This window comes from Dipodomys merriami, unplaced genomic scaffold (genome assembly GCF_024711535.1).
Source record: "Dipodomys merriami isolate MVZ:Mamm:240054 unplaced genomic scaffold, mDipMer1.0.p SCAF_57, whole genome shotgun sequence".
Lineage (NCBI taxonomy): Eukaryota > Metazoa > Chordata > Mammalia > Rodentia > Heteromyidae > Dipodomys > Dipodomys merriami.
This window is the reverse complement of record NW_027206146.1, coordinates 4,063,578-4,086,882: the sequence shown is the minus strand read 5'-3', so window position 1 is coordinate 4,086,882 and position 23,305 is coordinate 4,063,578. Positions and strand designations below refer to the sequence as shown.

At 55.7% G+C, this 23,305-nt stretch overlaps 1 protein-coding gene across 1 annotated transcript; it reads right to left on the bottom strand.

Moving 5' to 3' along the window:
* Nucleotides 1-2,426: 2,426 nt before the first annotated feature.
* Nucleotides 2,427-9,495, bottom strand: LOC138812724 (sialic acid-binding Ig-like lectin 5). The gene is made up of 7 exons (XM_070000839.1): nt 9,334-9,495; nt 8,877-9,257; nt 8,163-8,441; nt 6,912-7,196; nt 6,597-6,702; nt 5,714-5,795; nt 2,427-3,143 (listed from the first exon to the last, which is right to left on the bottom strand). Exons 1-7 carry the CDS (start codon nt 9,446-9,448, stop codon nt 3,018-3,020), a joined length of 1,374 nt encoding a protein of 457 aa, XP_069856940.1. The 5' UTR covers nt 9,449-9,495; the 3' UTR covers nt 2,427-3,017.
* Nucleotides 9,496-23,305: the final 13,810 nt, after the last annotated feature.

Sequence of the window (23,305 nt, the reverse complement as noted above, 5' to 3'; positions counted from 1 at the left end):
GGAGCCCCCGACCCACTGGGTTCCGGCCTGTCACGCACTCTCCCAACCCTTCCCCCACCTCTTTCCCGCCAGAGCTGCAAATTCCTATGCCCACTACAAGGGCAGAAAATCTTCAAAAGAAAGAAAGAAAAGCCCATCCCATCTCAGGACACCGGGAGCAACGCAGAACGAGGGGCTCGCCGCCAAGGTTCCCGCGCAGAGAGAAACGGAAGGGGCCCGGTGCATTCTGGGAGTGCCTGGAAGCGCTGGCCACCCGACCGCAGAGGCCGGCGGGAGTTGTAGGCACAGTCTATCTCTTCAGAGAACATTGGACGGTGTGAGCATCACCGCAAGGGGCCTCTGGGAGTTGTAGGCCTGCGAGTCGTAGGCGAGCGGACAGGCCCACAGCCTTCTGGGAATCGTAGTCCGCTTCCACATTTCCTCGGAGTCCCCCGCCCTTCCAGGGCGGGCTCTGCCGAGGTGAGCGCTCGCTACTGCGGCACCGGCTGGTCCGGCCCCTGATCCGGCTGGTGTCTTCAGACTAAGGGCTTTTGAGTTTCTCCCCCACCATTCTGGAGACGCCCCGACTCCTCTCTCCAGGCAGGCATGACTTCAGGTGCCATACTAGCTTGGGACACGTGCTAGGCTGTGCCGCCTGGTTCCATTTTTTTCCGGGTCGGAATCCCCACCCTCGCCCTCCACCCTTCGTGGGGACCGGCGCGTCCCCCTCGGGGCGGGTAACCAGCCTCAGAGGTGGAGGCTGGGCCCCCACCTCCTGTGACACGGCTCAGGAAATGCTTCCCAGAGCAAAAGACCTTCACCGACCCGGCTCAAATGGAAAGCTGGATGTGGGGCATGCAGCGGGGTCTAAACGCACACCTCGTGCTCCTTCTCCCCATTGCCCTCCTCTCCTCTTCCAAGTACTCAGTCCAATACCTCGAGGCGCGAAGGCATCCACGGCGTCTCTCCCTCCACCCCCGGCAAAGCCTGGTGCGGAGTCCCATCTCCAGAGGAGATTCAGAATCCCCCTTCTCTCCCGCTCCCCAGAAGCCGTCCAGAAGGCCGTCATCCTCTTCACACTGACGCTGGGGACCCCAGCCCCAAAAGGCACCCCCTCCAGCACACACCCCAGCGCCTGGTCCACCCGCAGCTAGGCCTGCACGTGTAGCCCGCTTCTCTCGCCCCGCGCAGGTGCAGCCGACCCCTCGCGCCCCGGCCATTCCCGCCCCTGCTGCACCTTCTGTGGGGTGCTGCGGCGCCGCGGTCGAGGAGGGGGCGCGCCGCGTGGGGGCCACGCGCACAGTGACGGGTGAGCGCATGCGCGGCGGCGGGCAGGGGGCGCGCTTGGGCGGGGAGGGCTCTGAGAGGGCGCGCCCCGAATCGGGTCCAGAGACCCCCCCCAAGACGGGTGATGCCGGGCTGAGGCCAGGCAGAGGGTACCGAAAGACTTCAGTCTTGGCCGGGAGGTCTCCCTGACCCCCTCCAGCCCCTCCCGTGCCCTGGCTGTCCTGGGTTCCCGGGTCTCCATGACCCCCTCCAGTCCCTCCCGGGGTCCCCCACCCACCCCCACCCCCTGCAGCGATCCGGCGGAGCAGGGACCCCGCGCCGCTCTCTCCTGCCTCCAGGTCACAATGCGGACGACATGGCGGAGACGGTGCTCATGAACTTTCTGCGGGGCGACACGGGGCGGCTGGCGCGCTGCGGGGGCCTGGGGTCGGCGGGCGAGGGCGGCGCGCTGCCGCGCTGCCGGCCGCTGCAGCTGGCGCCGCAGAAGGAGGTGGTGCTGTATGCGCACTTCCGCCGCCTGCGCTACTTCTCCCGCGAGTGCGAGTGCGCGTTCGCGCCCGAGGCCTTCCGCGGGCACGCGCGCCAGCTACTCAAGCGCCTGGAGGCGGCGCGGCCGTCGGCCGTGCTGGACCTGGTGCACTCGGCCCGAGCGCCTGGCGCTGGCCCCCGCCGCGCGCCCCCCGCGCCTGGCCATCAGCAAGGGCTGGCGCGGGATGGATGAGAGGTTGGGCGAGGAGGGGCCGGGGAGTGGGGGGCCGGGGTACACCCCTGCCGCCGCCACCGTTGAGGCCAAGGCCAAGGCCGTCCCCGCGGGCCCAGGTGAGGATGGAGACTGGGACTGAGCTCAGGAGGTGTGATTTAAAATAAACAACTCCACTATTTCATTAGTCATAGGTTTGGGCGTTGGATACGGAGCCAGTGTCCCGCAGAAATGAGCTGGCCAGCTTCTCTTGTGACCACTGCAGGGTCGGGGACTGACATGGTCACTTGTGTGGGACCGAGTGGTTCTGGACACCTAGTTGTTCACTTAATTTCAACAGTGAAAAACGTTCTCCGGACTCAACCTTGAGGAACTAGGCCTGTGAGGTCCTGCCTCGCCTGAACCTCCACTGCACCCCTCCCTCAGCCTGTGCTCCAACAGCATGAAAGCCGGAGGAGAGGAGGTGTGGTGAGTTCCTGGTGGTGAAGATGAAGGTGGTGGGTGGTGGGTTTCAGGAAAGGTGGCCCCAGAGAACAGGAATGAGTAGAGCCCAGGGTGGGTGTGGCCCCGTCCAGCAGATTCTGGTGCTGGCTGAAAGGATCACTTTGGACACATCGTTGTCAAGAAAGGCCAGAGAGGGTCCTAGATCCGCCCTGTGATTCCTAGGGTTCCCCAGCCTCTGCTTTTTTTTTATTGGTGAGAGAGTATGTATTAACTTAAACCTGGATATCAAGATACCTGGGTGTAGCATTGAAATGTTTGACCATTTCTCCCTACTTTCTCTTGTTTTGCTAAAATAAATCCTTGCAAGAACTCACAAATGCCATGCCTTAGAAAGTGCTAGATCCTGTCTGTCCAATCCAATCTAGTTCTGCTCTGTTTGAGGATGCTCTGACAGAAGTTACTGCTCTCTCCTGGGCTCTGGATGCTTCCATGGTTCACCTCTGACTTCTGGTCAGATGGGCCCTGGGGCCAGGTCTGAGCTCCGAGGCCCTCCTCACTTGCTTGTCTTGATCTTTAAGTACTCTCTGTTTTCTGTGACTCTCTGGTCTCAAGACTTTTGAAAGCTCATCCCACCAAAACTGAGAGAAGCGTAATGGAGTTCCTGTGGATCTGTGACAACTGGTGATGATGCCTGGCCCCCAGGGTTGTCTGGTGAGGGCTTCTGCTTAGATCCCTGTAAAGGAAGAAAAAAAGAGTCACAACAAGAATAGAGACAAGCTGAGTGCTGGTGGCTTATACCTGTAATCCTTGCCACTCCAAAAGCTGAAGTCTGAGGATGGAAAGTCAGAGCCAGCCCAGGCAGGAAAATCTGTAAGGCTCTGATCCTCAGTAAATTACTCAGAAGAAGTCAGAAAGGAGAGCTGTGGCTCAAGTGATGGAACACTAACCTCAAAGACTCAGCTCTGAGTTCAGCTCCAGGCTCATCCCTTCCCCCCTCCCCAAAAAAGGGCATGATGGAATTTCTTATACTTTTATATTCGTTCAAGATCCATTTTGAATGTAAACTGACCTTTCTCAGTCATCCCCCATGCAGTTTCTGGCTGTCGGTTTCCTCACTTTCCTCTCACTTTCTAATCCAGCAAGCTGTGGTCTGCGGTCACCGGTCACCTCAAGGAAGCTAGTTCCCTCTGAGAGCTACATGCAGCCTGCTTGCCTATTGCGCCCTGCTGGCCGCCACACACCCCACTGGCTGCGCAGGGACCACCTCTTGGTGACAGCATGATTCTGTGGGAGTTGTATGTGGTCCTTCCAAATCCACTATCAGAATTCCTAAAAGGGTTGAGGTGGTGTGACATTCTGAAGCTCAATAAAGTCAGGTCTGTCTGTCTGTCTCTCTCTCTCTCTCTCTTCCCATTGGTCCTGTGAGAAGAGACATGCTTACCTCATCTCCCTGGGGTCTGTGTGATGAGTAATTTTTTCTATTTGCATATATTTAATTGTACAAAGTAAGAGGTTCCATTATGACACTTCCATTTAGTCTCTCACACATACCTCAATTACTCTCTTTTTTTGGGGGGGGGGCAGTCATGTGGCTTGACCTCTTGGTGCTCAAGACTAGCACTCTACCACTTGAGCCACAGTCACTTCTGGCTTTTTCTAAGTAGTTTATTGGAGATAAGAGTCTCACAGACTTTCTTGCCTGGTCTGGCTTTGACTGTGATCCTCAGATCTCAGCCTCCTGAGTAGCTAGGATGACAGGCATGAGCCACTGGCAGCCAGCTCCCAGTTACTCTTGTTACTCCCTTACTCTTTCTTATCCCACTTCTTCCCCATTTCCTTCCATCTTCTGGTAGTCTCCCCTCCCCACGGTCCTCCTCTCCCCACACTGACCTGGAAGAAAAGCAGGATCCTACTGGAAAAATAGCTAATGCAAAAAGAAGCCAGGGTCCTGACTCAAGTGGTAGAGTACCTTCCTAGCAGATGGGGGTAGGGGCGGGGGTGAGGGGATCCTGGGTTGAAATCCCAGCACTACCAGAAGTCAAATGTAATTTAAATGTCACTTGCTGCATTTGTGGAGGAAATAAAGACAGTCCTTGGCCACTGGGCCCACTGGGCAGAGGTGGGTGTCACTGGGGAGCAGGAGCTGCAGGCCGGCCCCAGAGGACTCTAGGATGGGAACTCAACCGTGGGTAGTGTCCAGAGTGAACACTGGAAGCACCGTGTTGGCAAGGGGGAAATGAAAAGCACCTCCAACTTGCACTCAGCCACGGCAAGAATGCAGTCATTTGATCAAATCTGACGATGTTTTCCATTGATGGGATGTTATCTATAAACGTATCAAGTTTGCTTAATAATTCTGGGGCTGCTAAAGCAGCCAGATTGTAACTGCAACCAAGACCACCAATTTGTGTTTATTTTAATCACAAAACATCCTCACATGTTTAAAAAAAATGCTTTGATTCTGCATTCTAGCAATATTAATGGAGTTCATTATTTAAAAGATCACATTTATAGTAGCAACGAAAAGTGTACAGGAAGGAAAAAAAAAACAGCAAGGCGCCGGTGGCTCATACTTGTAATCCTAGATACTCAGGAAGCTGAGATCTGATTGTGGTTCAAAGCCAGCCACAGCAGGAAAGTCCTGTGACTCTTGTCTCCAATGAACCACCAAAAGAAAACCACAAATGGTGCTGAAGCTAAGTGGTAGAGCGCTTGCCTTGAGCTGAATAGCGGAGGGACAGCGCCCAGGCCAAGTGTTCAAGCCCCACTACCAAGCAACAACAAAAACAACCAGGAGCCAGTGGCTCACACCTATAATCCTAGCTACTCAGGAGACCGAAATCTGAGGATCACGGTTCAAAGTCAGCCTGGGCAGGAAAGTCCATGAGACTTATCTCCAATAAACTATTCAGAAAAAGCCAGAAGTGGCACTGTGGCTCAAATGTTAGAGCCCTAGCCTTGAGCATAGAGAGGCTCAGGGACAGAGCCTAGACCCTGAGTTCAAGCCCCAGGACTATCAAAAAAGAAAAATAAGGATCCAAGTTGAGTACTAGTGGTTCACACTTGTAGTCCTAGCTGTTCGAGAAGCTGACATCTAAGGATTGTGGTGGGCAGCAGTCTCTAATAAACCACTGAAAAGTGGGAAGTGGCACTGTGAGCAGCTCAAGTAGTAGACTGCCAGGCTTGAGCAAAAAGAAGCTCAAGGACAGCGCCCAGGCCCTGAGTTCAAGCCCCAGGACTGGCACACACCGTACACAAATAGCCAAGGGACAGCCTTGGGGTGATGATGTCCTGGTCACTCACCCAGCTGACCGTACCCATCACAGGGTCTTCATCCTCTGTGCCCTGTGGTCTCCCAGTTGTGCAAAGCCTGTACATCTTCACTCTACGGGAAGAGAAGAGCAGACTGTGGGCCGGGAAGCCTCAGGAACAGGAGAGTGGGCTACCTCTTCCACCCACTAAGGCTGGAAAAAGGGTGACTGAGGTTTCCAGGCCCCCCTGAACTGGACACAGAGGCCAGATGGACCTGTGACAGAAGACTCCCAGCCCCAGGCACCTAGAGCTTTGTCCAAGGTCCTCTAAGACTGAATTTCTGTTCTAGAAGGCTCCTGCCCCACCCCACAAACATCTCCACCATGATTTCACCATTTCCCAAAAGTATATGCAGCCAGTGAGAGAGAAGTGGACATGTTTTTCTCTATGCAACTTGATGTTATTTGGAAGATAAAGGAGTGTGAATTACTGGACCGTGCACCAGTGTGGATCAATCTTGAAACCTTGAATCCTGGTAAGTGATGCCCAGGTGTTTATGTTCTCTATTGTGGGCTAATGAAATAGTTCTGACCTTGTAGAGATGGGTGCATGACTGTGTGTGAAGTCTTTCAGTCATATACTTTATTTTTGCACCAGTTCCAGAGCTTGAACTCAGGGCCTGGGCCTAACCAGACCCGTGGCCAGTAAGTGCTTTACAGCTCAAGCTCATTGGGATAATGTGGGGGACTCCCAGTGAAGACAGGGCGCCTCTGTGTGCTCTGCACCCCATTGTCTTCATGCCCATCTCCCCATCTCTCTTTATTGGAGGGGGCTCCTTAGCATCTGGGGGGGCCACTCTCCTTATCTGTGCCAGGTCCTGTCCTTGGAGCCCAGTCCTTCAGTGCCAACACGTCCCCCTGGGACCAGGACTTACATGCAGAAGAAAATTAGGCACAGACATAGACCCAGCAGGGTGGTGGCCCCAGCACCTCCAAGGGCGGCCAGAGCCAGCGGAGCCTCCGACCTGGGCACTGGCTTCCCTGTGGAAAAGTAGGAGGGGGTGCCGGGCAGGGGAGAGGACTTATTCTCTGGACCTTCTCTTCTACACCATCCTCCCCAGGAATTCACTCCAGGCCCCAGCTCACCCACCCTCCCCGCCAGCCCTCCCCCCACGCCCATCCCCCCCCAGACCCACATGTCCCCTCTCCTGCTCCCCCCCTCCTGCATCCCTCTAGAAAAAGCCCCTGACCTGGCAGCAGCAGGATCAGGGCGCTCTGGGCTCCGCGCACATTCTGGGCCTGGCAGCTGAGCTCCAGGCTGGAGCTGAACGTCTGATGGAGGCTCAGGGAGCTGTTGACCCACAGCCCAGCCGAGCTGGAGGTGACAGCGACTGAGGTGTTGCCGCTGCCCTCCGCCAGCAGCGCCTCCCCCAGCCGCCACTGCAGGGTGGGGGCTGGCCAGGCGCGGGAGGCGCAGGTGCAGTGTAGCCCCTCAGCCCCCCAGGAGCAGGAGGGGCCCAGCAGCTGAGGGAGATCTGCAGGAGGAAGGCCGAGGGTCAGCAGGTGTCCCCCTGCCGGCACACAGCTCACAGAGCCGGTCTGGGAACCCAGCGAAGGTGCAGCCCTTTGGTTGCCATCTCCACCCTGTTCCAGGGTCTCTGTGGGGGAGAGTGGGGAGGCATTGGGAGCCTGAGACCCTCCCAGAACCAGCCCAGTGGTACAGAGGGCTAGCTGTCCACAGCACAGCGCACCCACAGATGCTGGCCATATTGAAGGAAGGGAGGCATTCTGCACACTTCTGAAGTCTGGAGGACAGAAAGACAAAGAGTTGGCAGGAAGAATAAGAGAGAGAAAGAGGGAGAGGTGGGCAAGAGGCTGCAGGGAGAATGATGGCAAAGGAGTTGGAAGGGAAGGAGGAGATGCAGATGAAGAAGGAGAAGAGGAGGAAAGGAAGGAGGGAGAGGATGGCTCCATCTCCTTCCAGGGTCAGATCCCTCTCCCCACCCCGCGTCAGCCCCTTTGGTCCTCAGAGGGGGCCAAGCCCCTGTGGATGATGAGAAATGGGACAGAGGGGCGGGGGGGGGGATGGGGGCTGAGCTGTGGGTGAGTGGAAGGGCAAGGATTCCATGTAAGAACTGGGCCAGGCAGGGGTGGGGGAGGGAGGGTGTGACATCATCTCATGGTAACTGTCCCCATGTGTGTGCAGTGAGTGTGCACAGCCATGCATGGGGTGGGGTGGGGTTCGTGTCTCCCCTCTCCTAGTATGTGATTCATGCAGTCTCTGCCCACAAACCCATCCAGAGCTGGAGGGGACAGAAAGTTCTACCTGTGCCGTTCAGAGCAATGAGGATGCTGATGTTCTGAGGAGCATCTAGATAGAAAGATCCTGCCCAGGCCCCCTGCCTCCCCCCACACACACCAAGAACCTATTCACCCTCACTCTTTCCCTCCCCCCTCTTCTCCCCGCCCCCCCCCAACCAGCCATTTTGTCCAGCACTCACAGGAGACGTTGAGCAGGATGGTTCTCTCTGTACGTTCACGACTTCCTTGCAGTTCCACCTGACAGGTGAGGCTAGTGTTGTGGTCCTCTGCCTGCGGGGCGAGGGTGAGCACAGGGCTATGGGTATTCCTGGGGTATGTGGACTTCAGGACATCCCCAGTCCAGGAGAAGGTGAGAGGCCGGCCCCCTTCGCAGTGTCCTGGAAGACCACAGGTCAGCTGTGCCAGGCGGCCAGACGGCAGATGCTCTGGAGAGTGGATCACTGGCTTTTCCATCAGAGCTGAGGAGGAGATGAGTAGACACCTGAACCCAGGTCTCTGGAGACCCTCAGAGTGGACAGTGACTCAGGACCCCATGCCTTCTGACCACTTGACCTCAAGACACAGATGTCAGCCGGGCGTTGGTGGCTCATGCCTGTCATCCTAGCTACTCAGGAGGCTGAGATCTGAGAATCATGGTTCAAAGCCAGCCCGGGCAGAAAAGTCCATGAGACTCGTATCTCCAATAAACCACCAAAAAACTGGAAGTAGCACTGTGGCTCAAGTGGCAGAGCACTCGCTTTGAGCTGAAGAGCTGAGGAACAGCGCTCAGGTCCTGAGTTCAAGGCCCACAACCAAACACCCCCCTCTCCCCCCCCCCCCCGGCCAAAAGAAAAGACACAGATATCCTGGTGCGGTGGTCTCAGCAAGCCAGGGGGCCCTGGCTCCCAGCTTACCTGTCACCTCCAGCGTCAGCCTCGTCTCTCTGTAAGTGTATCTTGTATTCCCTGTTCCCTCTATGTGGAGAAAGTAGCTCCCTCTGTCCCCACGCTTGGCATCACTGATGTGCAGAGAACAGTTGGTACTCTTTGAATGCTCAAGGAGCCGGAACCGGCCCCTGGTGTCTGTTTCCACCTTTATGTTTGGGTTGTTTGTAGCCACAGGATACTGTTTTGTCTTGTACCCACTCTTGAACCAGTAGATGTAGAGCTGGTGTGAGGCCCCCATCTTGTACTGAGGGTAGGAGAAGGTGCAGGGCACTGAGACACACAGGCCCTCCTGCACAGTCACCAGCTTTGGCACTCGGAGGTTGAACTCCTGTTCCACTTGCAGGGTTCCTAGAAGTGAGGGGAGAGACTTCAGCTGCATCCCGTCCCCCTGCCCTGCCCTGCCCCCCTCCCTTGGCCCACTCACCAGCCCACAGCAGGGGCACGGGCAGCAGCAGCAGCCACAGCAGGGCCCCCATTCTGCACTGGTCAGCACCCTTTCCTTTCCAGCCTCCCATGCGAGATGAAGGGCGCAAGGGCATGTGGGGCCCACAACAGGAAATCACTGCTCAAGGGGGAACTGCAGCCACCCACCAAAGAGGAACTGGGGTGTCCCTTGCCACACCCAGGGCTGTAGCCAGGAAGCCAGCTCACCCTTCCCGGATGCTGCTGCAGTGACAAGACCCAGAGGTTCCCCGGGGAGGGAGGGAGGGTTTTCTGGGGACAGTTAACTGGAAGGGCCACTTGCTAAATGAGGTCTCAGTGGCCAGAGAGGACAGGGAAGAGGAAAAGGTGGCCAGTGCTGGTGGCCTGCCAGCCACCGGACGTTCGAGAAAAAGCATAATTTAAAAGAGTCACAAATGTCACAAATGTGTGGGACTTTCCTATGTACACCATGGTCTCGTAAACAATGGCGCTTGCCTGTCTCTGCCATGTTATTCTTCTCCCTCAGTCTAGAAATTGTATGGATATCTACTAGACGAGGACATGGAAGACATCCTTGCCTTTTTCTTAACCATAGGGTGAAAGGTTTATTTATTTATTTATGTTTATGGATTCACTGTAACTGGAAGCCTGTGATACATACATAAGTCCAGGGATTCCAGCGCTATGCCCTGGAAATGTCTAGCTTAGCCTCTTGTATTTAGGTTGAACATATACATGTTTAAATTTTTTTTTTTTTACTTATTCGTTTTCTGTCAGTACTGGACTTGAATTCAGGACCTTACTCGTGCTTGGCTGTCTTGCTCAAGGGTAACACTCTACCACTTAAGCCACAGCTCCCCTTCTGGCTTTTTTCTGGTTCCTTGCATATAAGAGTCTTGGGGACTTTCTTGCCCAGGCTGGTTTCGAAGCATGATCCTCAGATCTCAGCCTCCTGAGTAGCTGACAGGTGTGAGAAACCAGTGCATGGCTCAGAATTTTTTTTTTTTCAGTTGTGGGGCTTGAACTCCGGGCCTGGGTGTTGTCCCTGAGCTCTTCAGCTCAAGCCTGGTGCTCTACCACCTGAGCCGCAGCTCCCCTTCTGGCTTTTTTTTTGCTGGTTCATTGCACATAAGAATCTCACAGACTTTCCTTGTCTGGGCTGGCTTTGAACCACGATCTTCAGATCCAAGCCTCCTGAGTAGCTAGGAGTTCAGGCATGAGCCATCAACACCCTGCTCAGAAATATTTTTAATGCACTGCTTAGAGTTTAAAATTTGGAAATCTGTCCCAGTGATCTGAATGCCTACCTTCTCTTAAAATATGTGTAGAGCTGGCATTCCACGGCACCTGGTGGGATCTGACCTTGTGACTTCTGGGGAAACATGTAATAATCCCTCACACAGATTCCCCTTAGCAAGAGCTTTACTCATTTCTTCTCCCAGCGGTGGATTCAGCCAATGCAGAGGCCCTGAGGTGACACATTCCAAGTCTGCCCCCTGCCGGACCAGGAGCAGTCGCCCAGAGGTAAGATGAGGGGGTGGTGAAGGAGGAAGCCCAGCTAGAAGCAGTGCTGCAGCTCCTTCTGCCAGCCCAACTCCCACACATAGCATAGGAACATAAAAGTAGCATAAAAAATAATTAGGTGGAAAAAAAGAAGAGACCAGGCACAGGTAATGCACGCCTGTCATCCTAGCCATTCAGGAGGCTAAGATCTGAGGATCACAGTTTGAAGCCAACCCTGCCAAGAAAGTCTGAGACTCTTATCTCCAATGAACCAGCAAAAAAGCTGGAAGTGGAGCTGTGGCTCAAGTGGTAGAGCTCCAACCTTGAGGGAAAAAGCCAAGCAAAAAAGAGTGCAATGCCTCTGTGCCTCTGATCTTATAAAATAATCTTTATCAAACAGAAAAGAAAAAGGCAAGCTAGAGTACAAGTCCCTGAGATCCAGCCCCAGAACACCCTCCCCCCCCCCACAATTTTGGAGTTAACCTTGTGTTTCCTCTTCAGCTTGACATTTGATTTTGTTTTTTGTTTTTTTTTGGGGGGGGGGCAGGGGGTCTGGTCGTGGGGCCTGAACTCTGGGCCTGGGCACTGTCCCTCAGCTCTTCAGCTCAAGGGTAGCGCTCTACCACTTGAGCCACAGCACCACTTCCGGATTTTTTCTTTTTGCTTATGTGGTGCTGAGGAATCGAACCCAGGGCCTCATGCATGCAAGGCAAGCGCTCTACCACTGAGCCACTTTCCCAGCCCCTCAGCTTGACATTTGAGATATACCCAATACTGCTAGTACTATTTCTCTCCTCTTCACCCTCTTCTACCTCTTCCTCCTAGTTCTTATTTCATTTTCCTTCCTTTCCCCTCCCTTCCTTTTCTGACCAGGAGCATCTCAAGGCAAAGCATCTGTGATACGACGTTGGTGTCTCTAGAAGAAGGTGGATTTTTTTTTTCCGGGGAGTGACAGAAAAGGAGGCAAGGAACATATTTGCACACTCTTGTATACTCAGTGTCAGGGCTGGAGCAGGTGGGGAGGTGGGAGGGACTGGCATCACGGGGGGGGGGGGAAGGGGGGGGAGGTAGGGTCAGGGCAAAGCCACACTGGGAAGGGGCAGACGGCCAGACAAGAAATAGTTACACTCGGGAGACATGACTAAACAAGTAATTGCATCAACCGTAGCGGGGAAAGTGGCTTTTATTCTCAGGGAAAGGGATTCACACAACCAGGCCAACCCCTGTGGGCACTGGACCGGAGCTGGAGATCAGGTAGATGCATGCTCCCATCTGTGGATGTGAATATTTATTTTGTGAGTAGGTGTGTGCCAGCACCGACAGGAACGCAGCCACTCTGCTCACTCTTGATGCCAGACATTCTTGACCGAAAGAGGGACACTAACTTGGATGAACTTCACCAAAAGAGAAGGAAGCTGTTGGAGGAATCCTGGGCACCTGACTCATGGAAGGACACAGTACCAAGTTCAGAGCCCAAGGAGGCCTCTCACCCCAGGGGGTGACTGCCCAGTGATCCCTGAGCCTGCGACCTGACCTCCGGAGCCAGGGGTTATGGCAGGCAAGTGGGTGTGCAGGCAGGTGCTCTATAAGGGCTCAGAGGGCGTCTAGCCAGAGCTCTGCTCACCCCTCTCCTTGCTGGGCTTGAGGGGAAAAGAACAGTCTGGCTATAGGGCCTAGGGGCTGGGATGTATGATTTCTGATCGTCAACAGTTTTTGGTTTGGTTTTGGTGCTGGTCCTGGGGCTTGAACTCAGGGCCTGGGTTCTGTATCTGAGCTTTTGTGCTCAAGGCTAGCACTCTACCATTTGAACCACAGCTCTGCTCTGGCTTTTTTTTTCCCCCTATTTGGAGATAAGAATCTTAGCCAGGTACCTAGGGCTTAGACCTATAATCCTAGCTCCTCAGGAGGCTGAGATCTGAGGATCCAGGTTCAAAGCTAGCCCAGGCAGGAAAGTCCAGGATTCTCTTATCTCCAATAAACTACTCAGAAAAATCCAGAAGTGGTGCTCAGGTGGTAGAGGGCTAGCCTTGAGCACAAAGAGGCCGAGACACAGCATCCAGACCCTGTGTTCAAGCCCTAGGACTGGCACAAAAACCAAAACACAGATTTTCTGCCCAGGATGGCTTTGAACTGGATCCTCATATCTCAGCCTCCTGAGGAGCTAGGATTATAACTGTGAACCACTGGTGCCCAACAAATCCTCCCTCCCTCCCCTTCTTCCTTCCTTCCTTCCTTCCTTCTTTCCTTCTAGCTAGCACTCTACCACTTGAGCCACAGCACCACTTCTGGTTTTCTGGTGGTTTATTGGAGATGAGTTTCACCACTTTTCCTGCCCAGGCTGGCTTTGAACCATGATCCTCAGATCTCAGCCTCCTGAGTAGGTAGGACGACAGGCATGAGCCACCAGTGCCTGGGTTGACTATAACTCTTATAATGACAGAAGCTCCAAAGAGAAACAAGTTCCAACTGTTGAGAAAGTGTTCGTGAGATGCAGCCACAAATGAGAAATAAATAAAAAGTATAACCATGGGAAAAGATGTGTTCTTACAGTTAATATGGAAGTTCTAGAATCAACTAGAAAAAATGATTTGAAGCAGTCACTGAGTCAGTGTCCAGTTACATCACTGTGTGTGTGTGTGTGTGTGTGTGTGTGTGTGTGTGTGTGTGCGTGTGTATGTGTGTGTTGGGGATGGGGGGTGGGGTGGTAATGGGAGTACATGCCAGTCCTGGGGCTTGAACTCAGGATGGCACTTTCCCTGACTTTTTGTTGTTGTTGTTGGGCCTGCACTCTGGGTCTGGGCGCTGTCTGTCCCTCAGCTCTTCAACTCAAGGCTAGAGCTCTACCACTTGAGCCACAGCACCACTTCTGGCTTTTTCTGCTTATGTGGTGCTGAGGAATCAAACCCAGAACCTCGTGCATGCAAGGCAATGCTGTACCACTAAGCCACCTTCCCAGCCTTCCTTGACTTTTTTCACTCAAGGCTAGCACTCTACCACTTGGGCCACAGCTCCACTTCTGGCTTTTGGGTGATTAATTGGAGATAAGAGTCTTGCCTTGGCTGGCTTTGGACTGTGATCCTCAAATATTGTTCTCCTGAGTATCTGGGATTTCAGGCGTGAGCCACCAGTGATCTACATCAGGCTTTCAACTTAGCTCTATGTATGTTTAGAACTGGGTATTTCTACCATTTTGGGATTCTTACCCTTCCTTTCTATATTTATTGCTTATCCTAATATATAATCTGTATCCTTAAGGAATTTGGTGTTGACTTATCAAAGCCTCTCTGAGTGAAGACATCAAAGCACTTTAGTTCCATTTGTACCTCTCCAGTCTATCACTGGAACCTTGCTCTGGAATCGTCTTGTTTTCAAGCTCCTTAGTCATTCTTTCTGTATTATGGCTCTCAAAATATTACCAGTGGTGGAATGAAAATAGTGAGGGTAGACAGAGGGCAAAGCATTGGGAGATTAAGTGGCACCATGTCACCTTGGTGACAGAGGGCTGGATAGGCTGCAGCTGACTTAGAGACCAAACAAAATGAAAAGATAATGCCTAGGCCTTGTGTTCCCAACTGAAGACACACATTGGAAATACCAGATTTTGCCAGGTTTTGGTGGCTCACACCTGTCATCCTAACTATTCAGGTGACTGAGACCTGAGGATTGTGGTTCAAAGCCAGCCTGGGAAGGAAAGTCTAAGAGACTCTTATCTCCATTTAACCACCAAAAAGCTAGAAGTGGAGCTATGGCTCAAGTGGTAGAGCACCAGCTTTGAATGAAAGAGTTAAGGGGAAGCCCAAAGCCCTAGTACTGGCAAGCCCCAGTACTGGCAACTGGAAAAGAAAAGAAAAAATCTTGCCCTCTTTTATTTTGCTCTAAGATTTCCGTGTACCTGAACATGTTCTGTGTAACATCATTGCTTGGGAGATTATGTCCTTAACTATTCGATGAGAAGTTGGACCACAGAACAAGGCAATTTACTTCCAAGATGTCAAAACCATACAAGCATTTAGTTACATAATGAGTTACTCCAAAATTAAGCAGCTTACAACAGCATGCATTTATTATCCTATTATTTCAATGGGCCCGGAATCTGATCATGGTTTAGCCTGAGCCTCTGCTTCAGAGGTTTGCATGCGGCCCTCTCAAGGTTGGTGGCCTCGTGGGAAGGCTCCTCTGGGCAATGACCCACTTCTAAGTTCACTGGCATCTCATCCTCACTGGCCCCAGGGGTGTTTCCAAAATGGCAGCTCACCTTCTAACAGCCTGCTTCATTGGCTATTAAGTTCTGAACAATCCAAGAAGGCCAGGCACCATTCACCAGGAAGACAAAAGTCAGCCTTTTGTCATGAATCTTGGAAATGACATTCCAGCACTATGTCACTGTCACTAGGTCCCATTTATCCTCTGAGATTTAGACCAGGGCACCAACAACAGGAAGTGGAGACTGTGGAGGAACCATTTGAGAAAGGGACCATGGAACTAGTATCTTGGGTTCCCATCTCCTCCTGGCCTTGAGTAGCTGCTCATCTAGTGCTGTGTCTTAGCAGAGCAATGACGATGCTTCCACAATGGGTTTCCTGAGTAAATGACTGTCACACTCAAGGCCCACCTGTTGGATCCATCCATTGTCAGATCCACATCCCCTGGGGGGGGGGGGGGTGGTTAAACCATGGTAAAGAAACACTCTGGCCAGGCGTCAAGCCTGTCATCCTGGCTACTCAGGAGGCTGTGATCTGAGGATCACAGTTCAAAGCCAGCCCTGGCAGGAAAGTCCGTGAGACTCATCTACAATAAACCACAAGAAAACTGGAAGTGAAGCTGTGGTAGAGCTGAGAGACAGCACCCAGGTCCAGAGTTCAAGGCCCAAAAGAAGCTTAGGGGCTGTGCCCCGACCATGAGTTCAAGACCCAGGACTGGCAATGAAAAGAATCACTCTTTCTGGATACCTAACAATGACTATGAGGAAATGTTAATATGTGTATAATTTCTTTCTTTTATTTGGCCATACTAGAGATTGAAGTCACAGAGCTTCGCATTTTCCACAGAAGTGCTCCATCTCTTCAACAATATCCCAGACCTTTTGTCTTTGGTTAGCATTTTCCCAAGGTTAGCCTCAAACCACGGTCTCTACCTCCAGCTCCAGGGGCCCCCTGGCCTGTGTATGTGGCCTTGTGCTTGTCATGTCTAATCCTACTCAGGGTCTTTGCCAATGACAATGCCCATCTTTCTGTTCTTTTCCCTTTTTTTGTTGGTCGTGGAACTTGAACTCGGGGCATGGGAGCTGTTCCCTGAGCTTTTGTGCTCAAGGCTATTGCTCTACCACTTTGAACTACAGCTCCACTTCCCGTTTTTTTGGTGATTGTTTAAAGATTAATTGGAGAGTCTCTTAGCTTTTGCTGCCTACGCTGACTTTGAACTGCCATCCTCAGGTCTCAGCCTAGCTGAGTAGCTAGGATGACAGTTGTGACCCACTGGCACCTGGTTCATTCTTTTCATACATTCCACAGTTCCTAGTCACTATGTCATTATGTGATAAGACCTAGAAATTTCACAGCATCCGAGCAGAAACACACTTGTTAGTCATTAATCAAATAAAAAAGGCACCTGAGTTTTTCCTCATGCCTTTACATATAAAAAGTAGGCTACTCTAATTATGTATTACTACATAATGACATACAAAAATTATGTGTATTATGTCTAGTTTGAGACCAAAGTGATTTTTCAGAGCATGTTTTCTTGAAAGAACCTTTTCTGATTTGTAGCTGGGCAAATCTTATAAATCCTTCATTTTCCCCTCTTGAAAATGCCTGGCACTATCATATAGCCAAGTTGACAGTTCGAAGATTTGACCCCAAACTAGAAAGCATTTCTCTTTTCTAGATTTTTCTTGAAGTTCCACTAGTGAGAAAAGCATGCGTTTTCCGTATGTCATTGCCAGCTCTCTCCTCTTCTCCTGCTCCTTCATTATTTTGTCTGGATGAGAAAAAAAAATTGACTTATCATGCCAATTGTTAGGCATTATTTTAGAGGGTTTTATATCCACCTCAAGAAGCTGAAGCCAGCAAAGTTGTCAATCTTTCTGAAGTTCATCTTTAGAGATGAAAATAGTTTTCAAATAACACTTTTTTTTGAAAGACCTATGGGGGGTCTGGGAAGGTGGCTCAGTGGTAGAGTGCTTGCCTCACATGCATGAGGCCCTGGGTTTGATTCCTTAGCACCTCATAAGCAGAAAAAGCCGGAAGTGGTGCTGTGGCTCAAGTGGTAGCGCTAGCTAAAGAGCTGAGGGACAGCACCCAGGCCTAGAGTTCAGGCCCCATGACTGACCAAAAAACAACAACAACAACAACAACAACAACAACAACAACAACAACAACAACAAAACCACCTATGGCCTGATCAGAGTGTGGGAATGAAATTTTCTCCTCATGATTTCTGGGCAGTCCAGCATCAGGGTGCTGGAGGGATGAAGGAGGGCAGAGCAGGTACCAGATAGCCTCGGTGTGTGTGTGTGTGTGTGTGTGTGTGTGTGTGTGTGTGTGTGTGTGTGTGTGTGTGTGTGTGTGTGTGTGTGTGTGTGTGTGTGTGTGTGTGTGTCTTTCCTTTCTTGTCTGGGACCCACACTTTTGCCACTTCCTGAGTAGTCAGTCCCCCTACCCCCAGCATTTGTTGAACAGGTCAGTATATAGGAACATTACCCAGGCTCTCTCTCCCCTTTGTTTGCATGGAGGTATTGTCTCTCACAGAAAGTAGGAAGCTGGAAAAATGGATGATAGGGTGAGCTTGGAAAACTTCCTTTGCATGTGTACGTGTGTGTGTGTGTGTGTGTGTGTGTGTGTGTGGAGCAGAGAGACCTTTGCTCATTTATGAAGATGGTGTGCCCTACCATGGCAAAGAATGAAACTTGTGGGGAGCTAGGCAGGGGAGGCATGCTGGCAATCCCAGCACTTAGTAGACTGAGACACTGAGGATTGTGTGTTGAAGCCAGCCCAGAATCCACAGTGAGAATATGTATAGAAAAAAAAAAAAAACAAGAACAAGAACATCTGGGCACTAGTGACTCATATTTATAATCACAGCTACTCAGCAGACTGAGATCGGAGGATTGCAGTTCGAAGCCAGCCCAGGCAGGAAAGTCTGTGAGACTCTTATCTCAAATGAACTACCAGAAATCCTGAAGTGGTGCTGTGGCTCAAAGTGTTAGAGTGCTGACCTTGAGCAAAAGAGCTCAAAGACAGAACCTAGGCCTGGTGTTCAAACCCCACCATCAATCCTGCCTGCCAACTCCCCCCCCCCAAAAAAATAGGGAAAACCAATGTGAATGACCCTTTTAAACAGAGTTGACAATGGAAATCAGACTTGCTATACTCCCACCTGGACCCCAGCACGCAAAAGATATCTCTAACTAATAGGAGTCTTTCTGGCCATCCAGATGAATACGTTCCTTCAGCTTGTTGATTGTCCTACTCGTCAGGCATTTGTGGAGCTCTGATCATTCTTTCCATGGTCCTGAGGGGTCTCTTCCAGCCTGTGATACAAACACAAGCCCTGGACTCAGACCTAGGTCAGGGCAGGAGTCTTCCTGACTAGTTATCCTGCTCCAGAAGCCCAGAGCCGAATTTGTAAAGTGTAAGGAGGCCTGGATTTTCCACTGGAGGCTATGTCCATAGGCCCCAGCCCTTCAGAGGGCTACGGGGGACTACCACCAGACAGTGGCCTGCTGGGCGCAGATCCAGCTAGAAAGAAAGTACCCAGGTTGGGTGGTGCAAGACTTGCTGACCTGACTGAAACCATGCACAATTTTAACCCAAGACGCTGGAGTTGTTCCATTTAGTATTTGCAGTGGATGATGGACAACAGATTTAAACAGGGGGAAATAAAACCTTAGACCCGAGATGTTTAGGGTAAGCCTTTTCAACAAATTATAAGAGGATCTATCTACCATTCGATCTGGGTTTAGGGAACATTGGATGAAATCATATTTTTAAAAAAAAAAAACAAACCAGCTGTGGTTTGAATAGAAAATCAAGAAACTCAAGAAAACTCGACCTCCCCAGCTCTCCACGGGCTGCACGAATTACGGATACATAGATGGAATACTATGAAGCCATTAAAATGAATGAGGCCACCCATGGGTTTCGGGGGGGTGGGACGGGTGGTTGGGGTGTAGAATGCAGCGATTGCACGGGGGACACGCAGACAGGGCGGTCATGGCTGTGCCTCCCTCCGGAAGGGCACAGGGGGCGTCAATGCCACGACCGCGGGCGGCGGGGACCCCGGGGCCGGAGGGGACCCTGGGCGGAGGGGACCCCGGGCCCGGACTCCGCCGCTCCTCTCAGCCGCGCGCTCGCCGCATCCCCAGCTCCCAGCCGCGGGGTCCGCGCTGCCATCAGCATCTTCTTTCTCCACCATCCTCTTCACCGGCAACAAGGGGGGGGGGCAGGGGACTCAGTCCCTGGCTGGACTCCAGCTCCCTCCTCCTCCCATTCTGGGCCTCACCCCTTCGGTCCTGTCCTCGCCCCTAAACCTCCGTCCCCCGCATCCCACAGGCCTGACTTGGGGTGTGCTGGGGGACCCTGTCCCTCCAAGCCCCCCGCCCCGGGTTCCCCGCCGCTCGGCGGCCCCTCCCCCGCCCCCCCCCGCGGGAGCCCCGCCCGCCCCGGGCCAGGCCGGGGGCCCCCCCAGGCCCCCCACCACCCAGGTCTGAGGGGCGGGGCTCGGCGCTGCGGCCCCGCCCTCCGGGGGTCGGGTCCCCCTGCCGCACCCACCGCCCGACCCCGAGGCGCGCGGCCGCCCGGCGGGCCGAGGTCTCGTTCACCTCCGCGTCTCCGAGGGAGGGGGAGGGGGCCGGGAGGGGGAGGAGTGCGGACCCCGCCGCGGAAGGGTGCGGGGGGAAGAGGGGAGAGGAGGGAGGGAGGGAGAGAGGAGGAAGGGAGGGAGAGGGAGGGAGGGGAGGGAGGGAGGGAGGGAGGGAGGGAGGGAGAGAGAGAGAGAGAGAGAGAGAGAGAGAGAGAGAGAGAGAGAGAGAAATGAATCACACGAAAGCCAGAAGAGCCAGGATGGAGGCAGAAAAGAAAGGAGGAGGGCGGGAGGGGGGAGGAGGGGGCGGGGGGAGAAAGGAGCGGGAGGGGGAGGAGGGGGGCGGGCAGGTATTCAGCCCGGTCCGGGGCCCGGGGCCGCGGGGTGCCCGGGGGGGGGGGGGGCGGCCCGGACCCGGCGGGCGGCGGCGGCGGCGGGGCCCGGCCGGCCGCTCTTTTGTCCTCCGCCGCCGCCGCCGCCGGCCTCGCCCGCTCCGCCTCCGCCTCCGCCTCCGCCTCCCGGGCCGGGTGGAATTTTTTCCCCTGGACCGCGGCCAGCGCCGGGGCGGGGCGGGGGCGCCGGGGGAGGGGGCCGGACGGCCGCGGGGTCCGGGGCCGGGAGCCGGCGGGGGGCGGGGGCGGGGAGAGGCCGCTGCAGGCGGGCGGGGAGGGAGCGGAACGCGGCGCCGGCCGGGGGCGCCGGGACCCCGGTCCCCGACGCGGGAGCGGCGGAGCAGTGAGTCTGAGGGGACCGCGCGAGGGGGGGGAAGGGGAGGACGTCGGGGGGGAGGGGCCGGTGCTGCCGGGGCCCGGGTTCGGGGCTCGCGGCCCGCGAGGCGGGTGTCGCCGGGGCTCCGGGCGGGGGACGGCGGGGCGCGCCGGGGGCGCGGGGGTTAACGCGGCCGGGAGGCCCGGGCCGCGGGGTCAAGGGTGGCCGGGGCCGGGCGGGGCGGCGTCCGGGCCTGCGGCGGGGCTCGGGCCCGCGCCGGGGGCGGCGGCGGCGGCGGCCCCCGGGGGAACCCGGGCCGGCGCCCCGGGGGGGCGGGGAGCCGAACCCGCCGGGCTCCGCGGGCCGGGCCGGGCGGGGCCCGAACCCGCCGTGCGCGCCGCCCGCCGCGGCGGGAGCCCGGGCGGCGGGGCGCGGGGCGGGGCCGGCGTTGCCATGGTGCCAGACTGTTTGGGTCTGCTCTCTGACCCCGGGGGCTCCCTGGGGTCGGCCGGAGGGCGGGGCCCGGCCTGCAGCCCCGCGCCGGCCCCGCGGCCCGGCAGCCGGCGGCCCGGCCCGGCCCGGCGCGGTGACCTTGAACCAGTCAGCCCCCCTCCTGCCTCAGTTTCCCCAGGAAGAGACGACTCGGGGCATGGAGAAGCGGGGTCCCCGCCGTCTCGGGATTCTGGTCCGCGCGCCGCACCCCCTCCCCAGGCCCCAGGCGGCCCCGGGGCATGCCGGGAGCCCAGGCCCGGGCTCGGGGCCAGGTCGGGGGGGGGGGGGGGTCCTCAGTGCCTCCTCCCCTCCCTTCCTCCCCACCTGGGCCCGGCTCGACCCCGCCCGGAGGCAGGGAAGGGGGACAGAGGACCCCGGCTCGGGCCTCCGCCCCCTCCCCCGCCCCTTCCCGCCTCTCCTCTACCCCCCCCCCCAGCAAGTCGCTACCCCAGCCCGGGGCCCCTTCTCCAACCGCCCCCACCCCACCCCCAGCTCCAGACCTGGCTCTGAGCTGCAAGGAGGAGGGAGGGTGAGGAGGGAGGGAGATGGGGGGGAGGGAAGATGGGGGAGGGGAGGGAGGAGAGAGAGAGAGAGAGAGAGAGAGAGAGAGAGAGAGAGAGAGAGAGAGAGAGAGAGAGAGAGAGAGACCTGGGAGGGAGGGAAGGAGAAAGGGAGAGACACAGAGACCTGGGAAATGGGAGGAGGAGGGGGAGGGAGGGAGGGAGGGAGAGAGGGGGGGGAGAGAGAGATTGAAGGAAAGAATGAGAGAGGAGAGGGCCCAGGAGAATGAGAGACAAAGCCAGGAGAGGGAGGGACGGGAGGATGAAAGACAGAAGGTGGGAGAGCCGGAGGGAGGGAGGGAGGGAGGGGGGAGGGCTAGGGCGAGCTGATGGGGGTGCAGGGACAGCCGACTGCCCAGGGACAGAGAGAGCTTTTCGTGCAGGAGTCCAGAGCCAGGTAAGAGCAGGCTGGGGAAGAGGGAGGAGGATGAAAAGGTGGGGTAAAGCAGCAGCGGGTGGAGAGAAAGACAAGGGCCCCAGAACTGGAGCCAGGGAGCCCCAGAACTGGAGGGGGTGGGGAGTGGGGGACACCCACCCAGGTGGACCAGCACTGAGCTCTAAGCATGGCATGAGAACGCTGGCTGCCCGCAGGCCCACCCCACGCTGCCCGGCCTTTCTCTCAGCCTTTTCCCGGCCTGGGAGGCAGCCCGGGAGCCTGGGGCTCTGTGGCCTGCAGCCCCAGTGCGCTGGGTGCATCACTGTCATCCTCTTGAATGCCAAGAGGAGAAAGAAGGGATGGGGTTCAAACTGCACCCCCCCCTTCAGCCTGGACCAGAAAGGGGAGGGAGAACAGCCATACCCAGCAGGCCACATTCCTACACTGCTGCCCCCCTGCAGCCTGGCTGTGGGAGACAATCAGATGGCTGGACCTTTGGATCTGAGGGAGTAGGCTGGGCCTGGACCCCTGGGTCTAAAGGGGGAGTGAGTCTGTGACTTCAGGGTTTGAGGGAGGAGGGGTGAGGCCTGGCTGGATCCCTGAGTCTGAAGGAGGAGGTTGGGGTCTGGGCTAGGTCTGAGTGAGGAGGCTGGGCCTGGACTCCTGGGTCTGAGGGAGGAGGACTGGGGCCTGACCCCTGAGTCTGAGGAAAGAGGCTGCGGTTTGGACTCCCGAGTCTGAGGGAAGAGGCTAGGGCCTGGAACCCTGGGTCTGAGGGAAGAGGCTGGGGTTTGGGCTCCTGCGTCTGAGGGAAGAGGCTAGGGCCTGGACCCTTAGGTCTGAAGGAGGAGTAAGTCTGGGTCTCAGAGTCTGAGGGAGGAGGGGTGGGGCTGGAACCCTGGGTCTGAGGGAGGAGGCTGGGATCTGGACCCTTGGGTCTGAAGGAGTGAGTCTGTGACTTCAGGGTCTGAGGGAGGAGGGGTGAGGCCTGGATCCTTGAGTCCGAGGGAGGTGGCTGGGGTCTGGGCTGGGTCTGAGTGAGGAGGCTGGGCCTGGACCTCTGGGTCTGAGGGAAGAGGCTGGGGTCTGGACCCCTGGAGTTGAAGGAGGAGGCCTAGGCCTGGACCCTTGGGTCTGAAGGAGGCCTGAGCCTGGACCCCTGAGTCTGAAGGAGGAATGAGTCTGGGTCTTCAGAGTCTGAGGGAGGAGGGGTGAGGCTTGAAACCCTAGGTCTGAGGGAGGAGGCTGGGCCTGGACTCCTGGGTCTGAGGGAGAAGTGAGTCTGGAACCCCAGGGTCTGTGCTCCGGGGTTCCTTGGGGAGGAGGGGGCCGGGGGCCCAGGCTCTTGGGTCCTGGCACCCACCCGTAGAACCGACCTTGCGGGGCCTTCGCCGCACACAAGCTCGTGTCTGTGGGTCCGTGTCGGGGGCTCGCCTCCACGGCTGGGGGCTCCCCGGCCCTCCCCACCCTCCCTGGCCCTCCCGGCCTCCCGTCCTTCTGTCCGCCTGCCGCGCCCCCCGGGCTGAGGTAGGAGG

Coding starts and splice junctions, on each gene's coding strand:
- LOC138812724 (XM_070000839.1), bottom strand. CDS start 9,448: ATGCCCTTGCGCCCTTCATCTCGCATGGGAGGCTGGAAAGGAAAGGGT. Junction 7,197..8,162: donor CATCCTGCTCAACGTCTCCT/GTGAGTGCTGGA, acceptor TTCCTCCTGCAG/ATCTCCCTCAGCTGCTGGGC. Junction 6,703..6,911: donor CCTGATCCTGCTGCTGCCAG/GTCAGGGGCTTT, acceptor ACTTTTCCACAG/GGAAGCCAGTGCCCAGGTCG.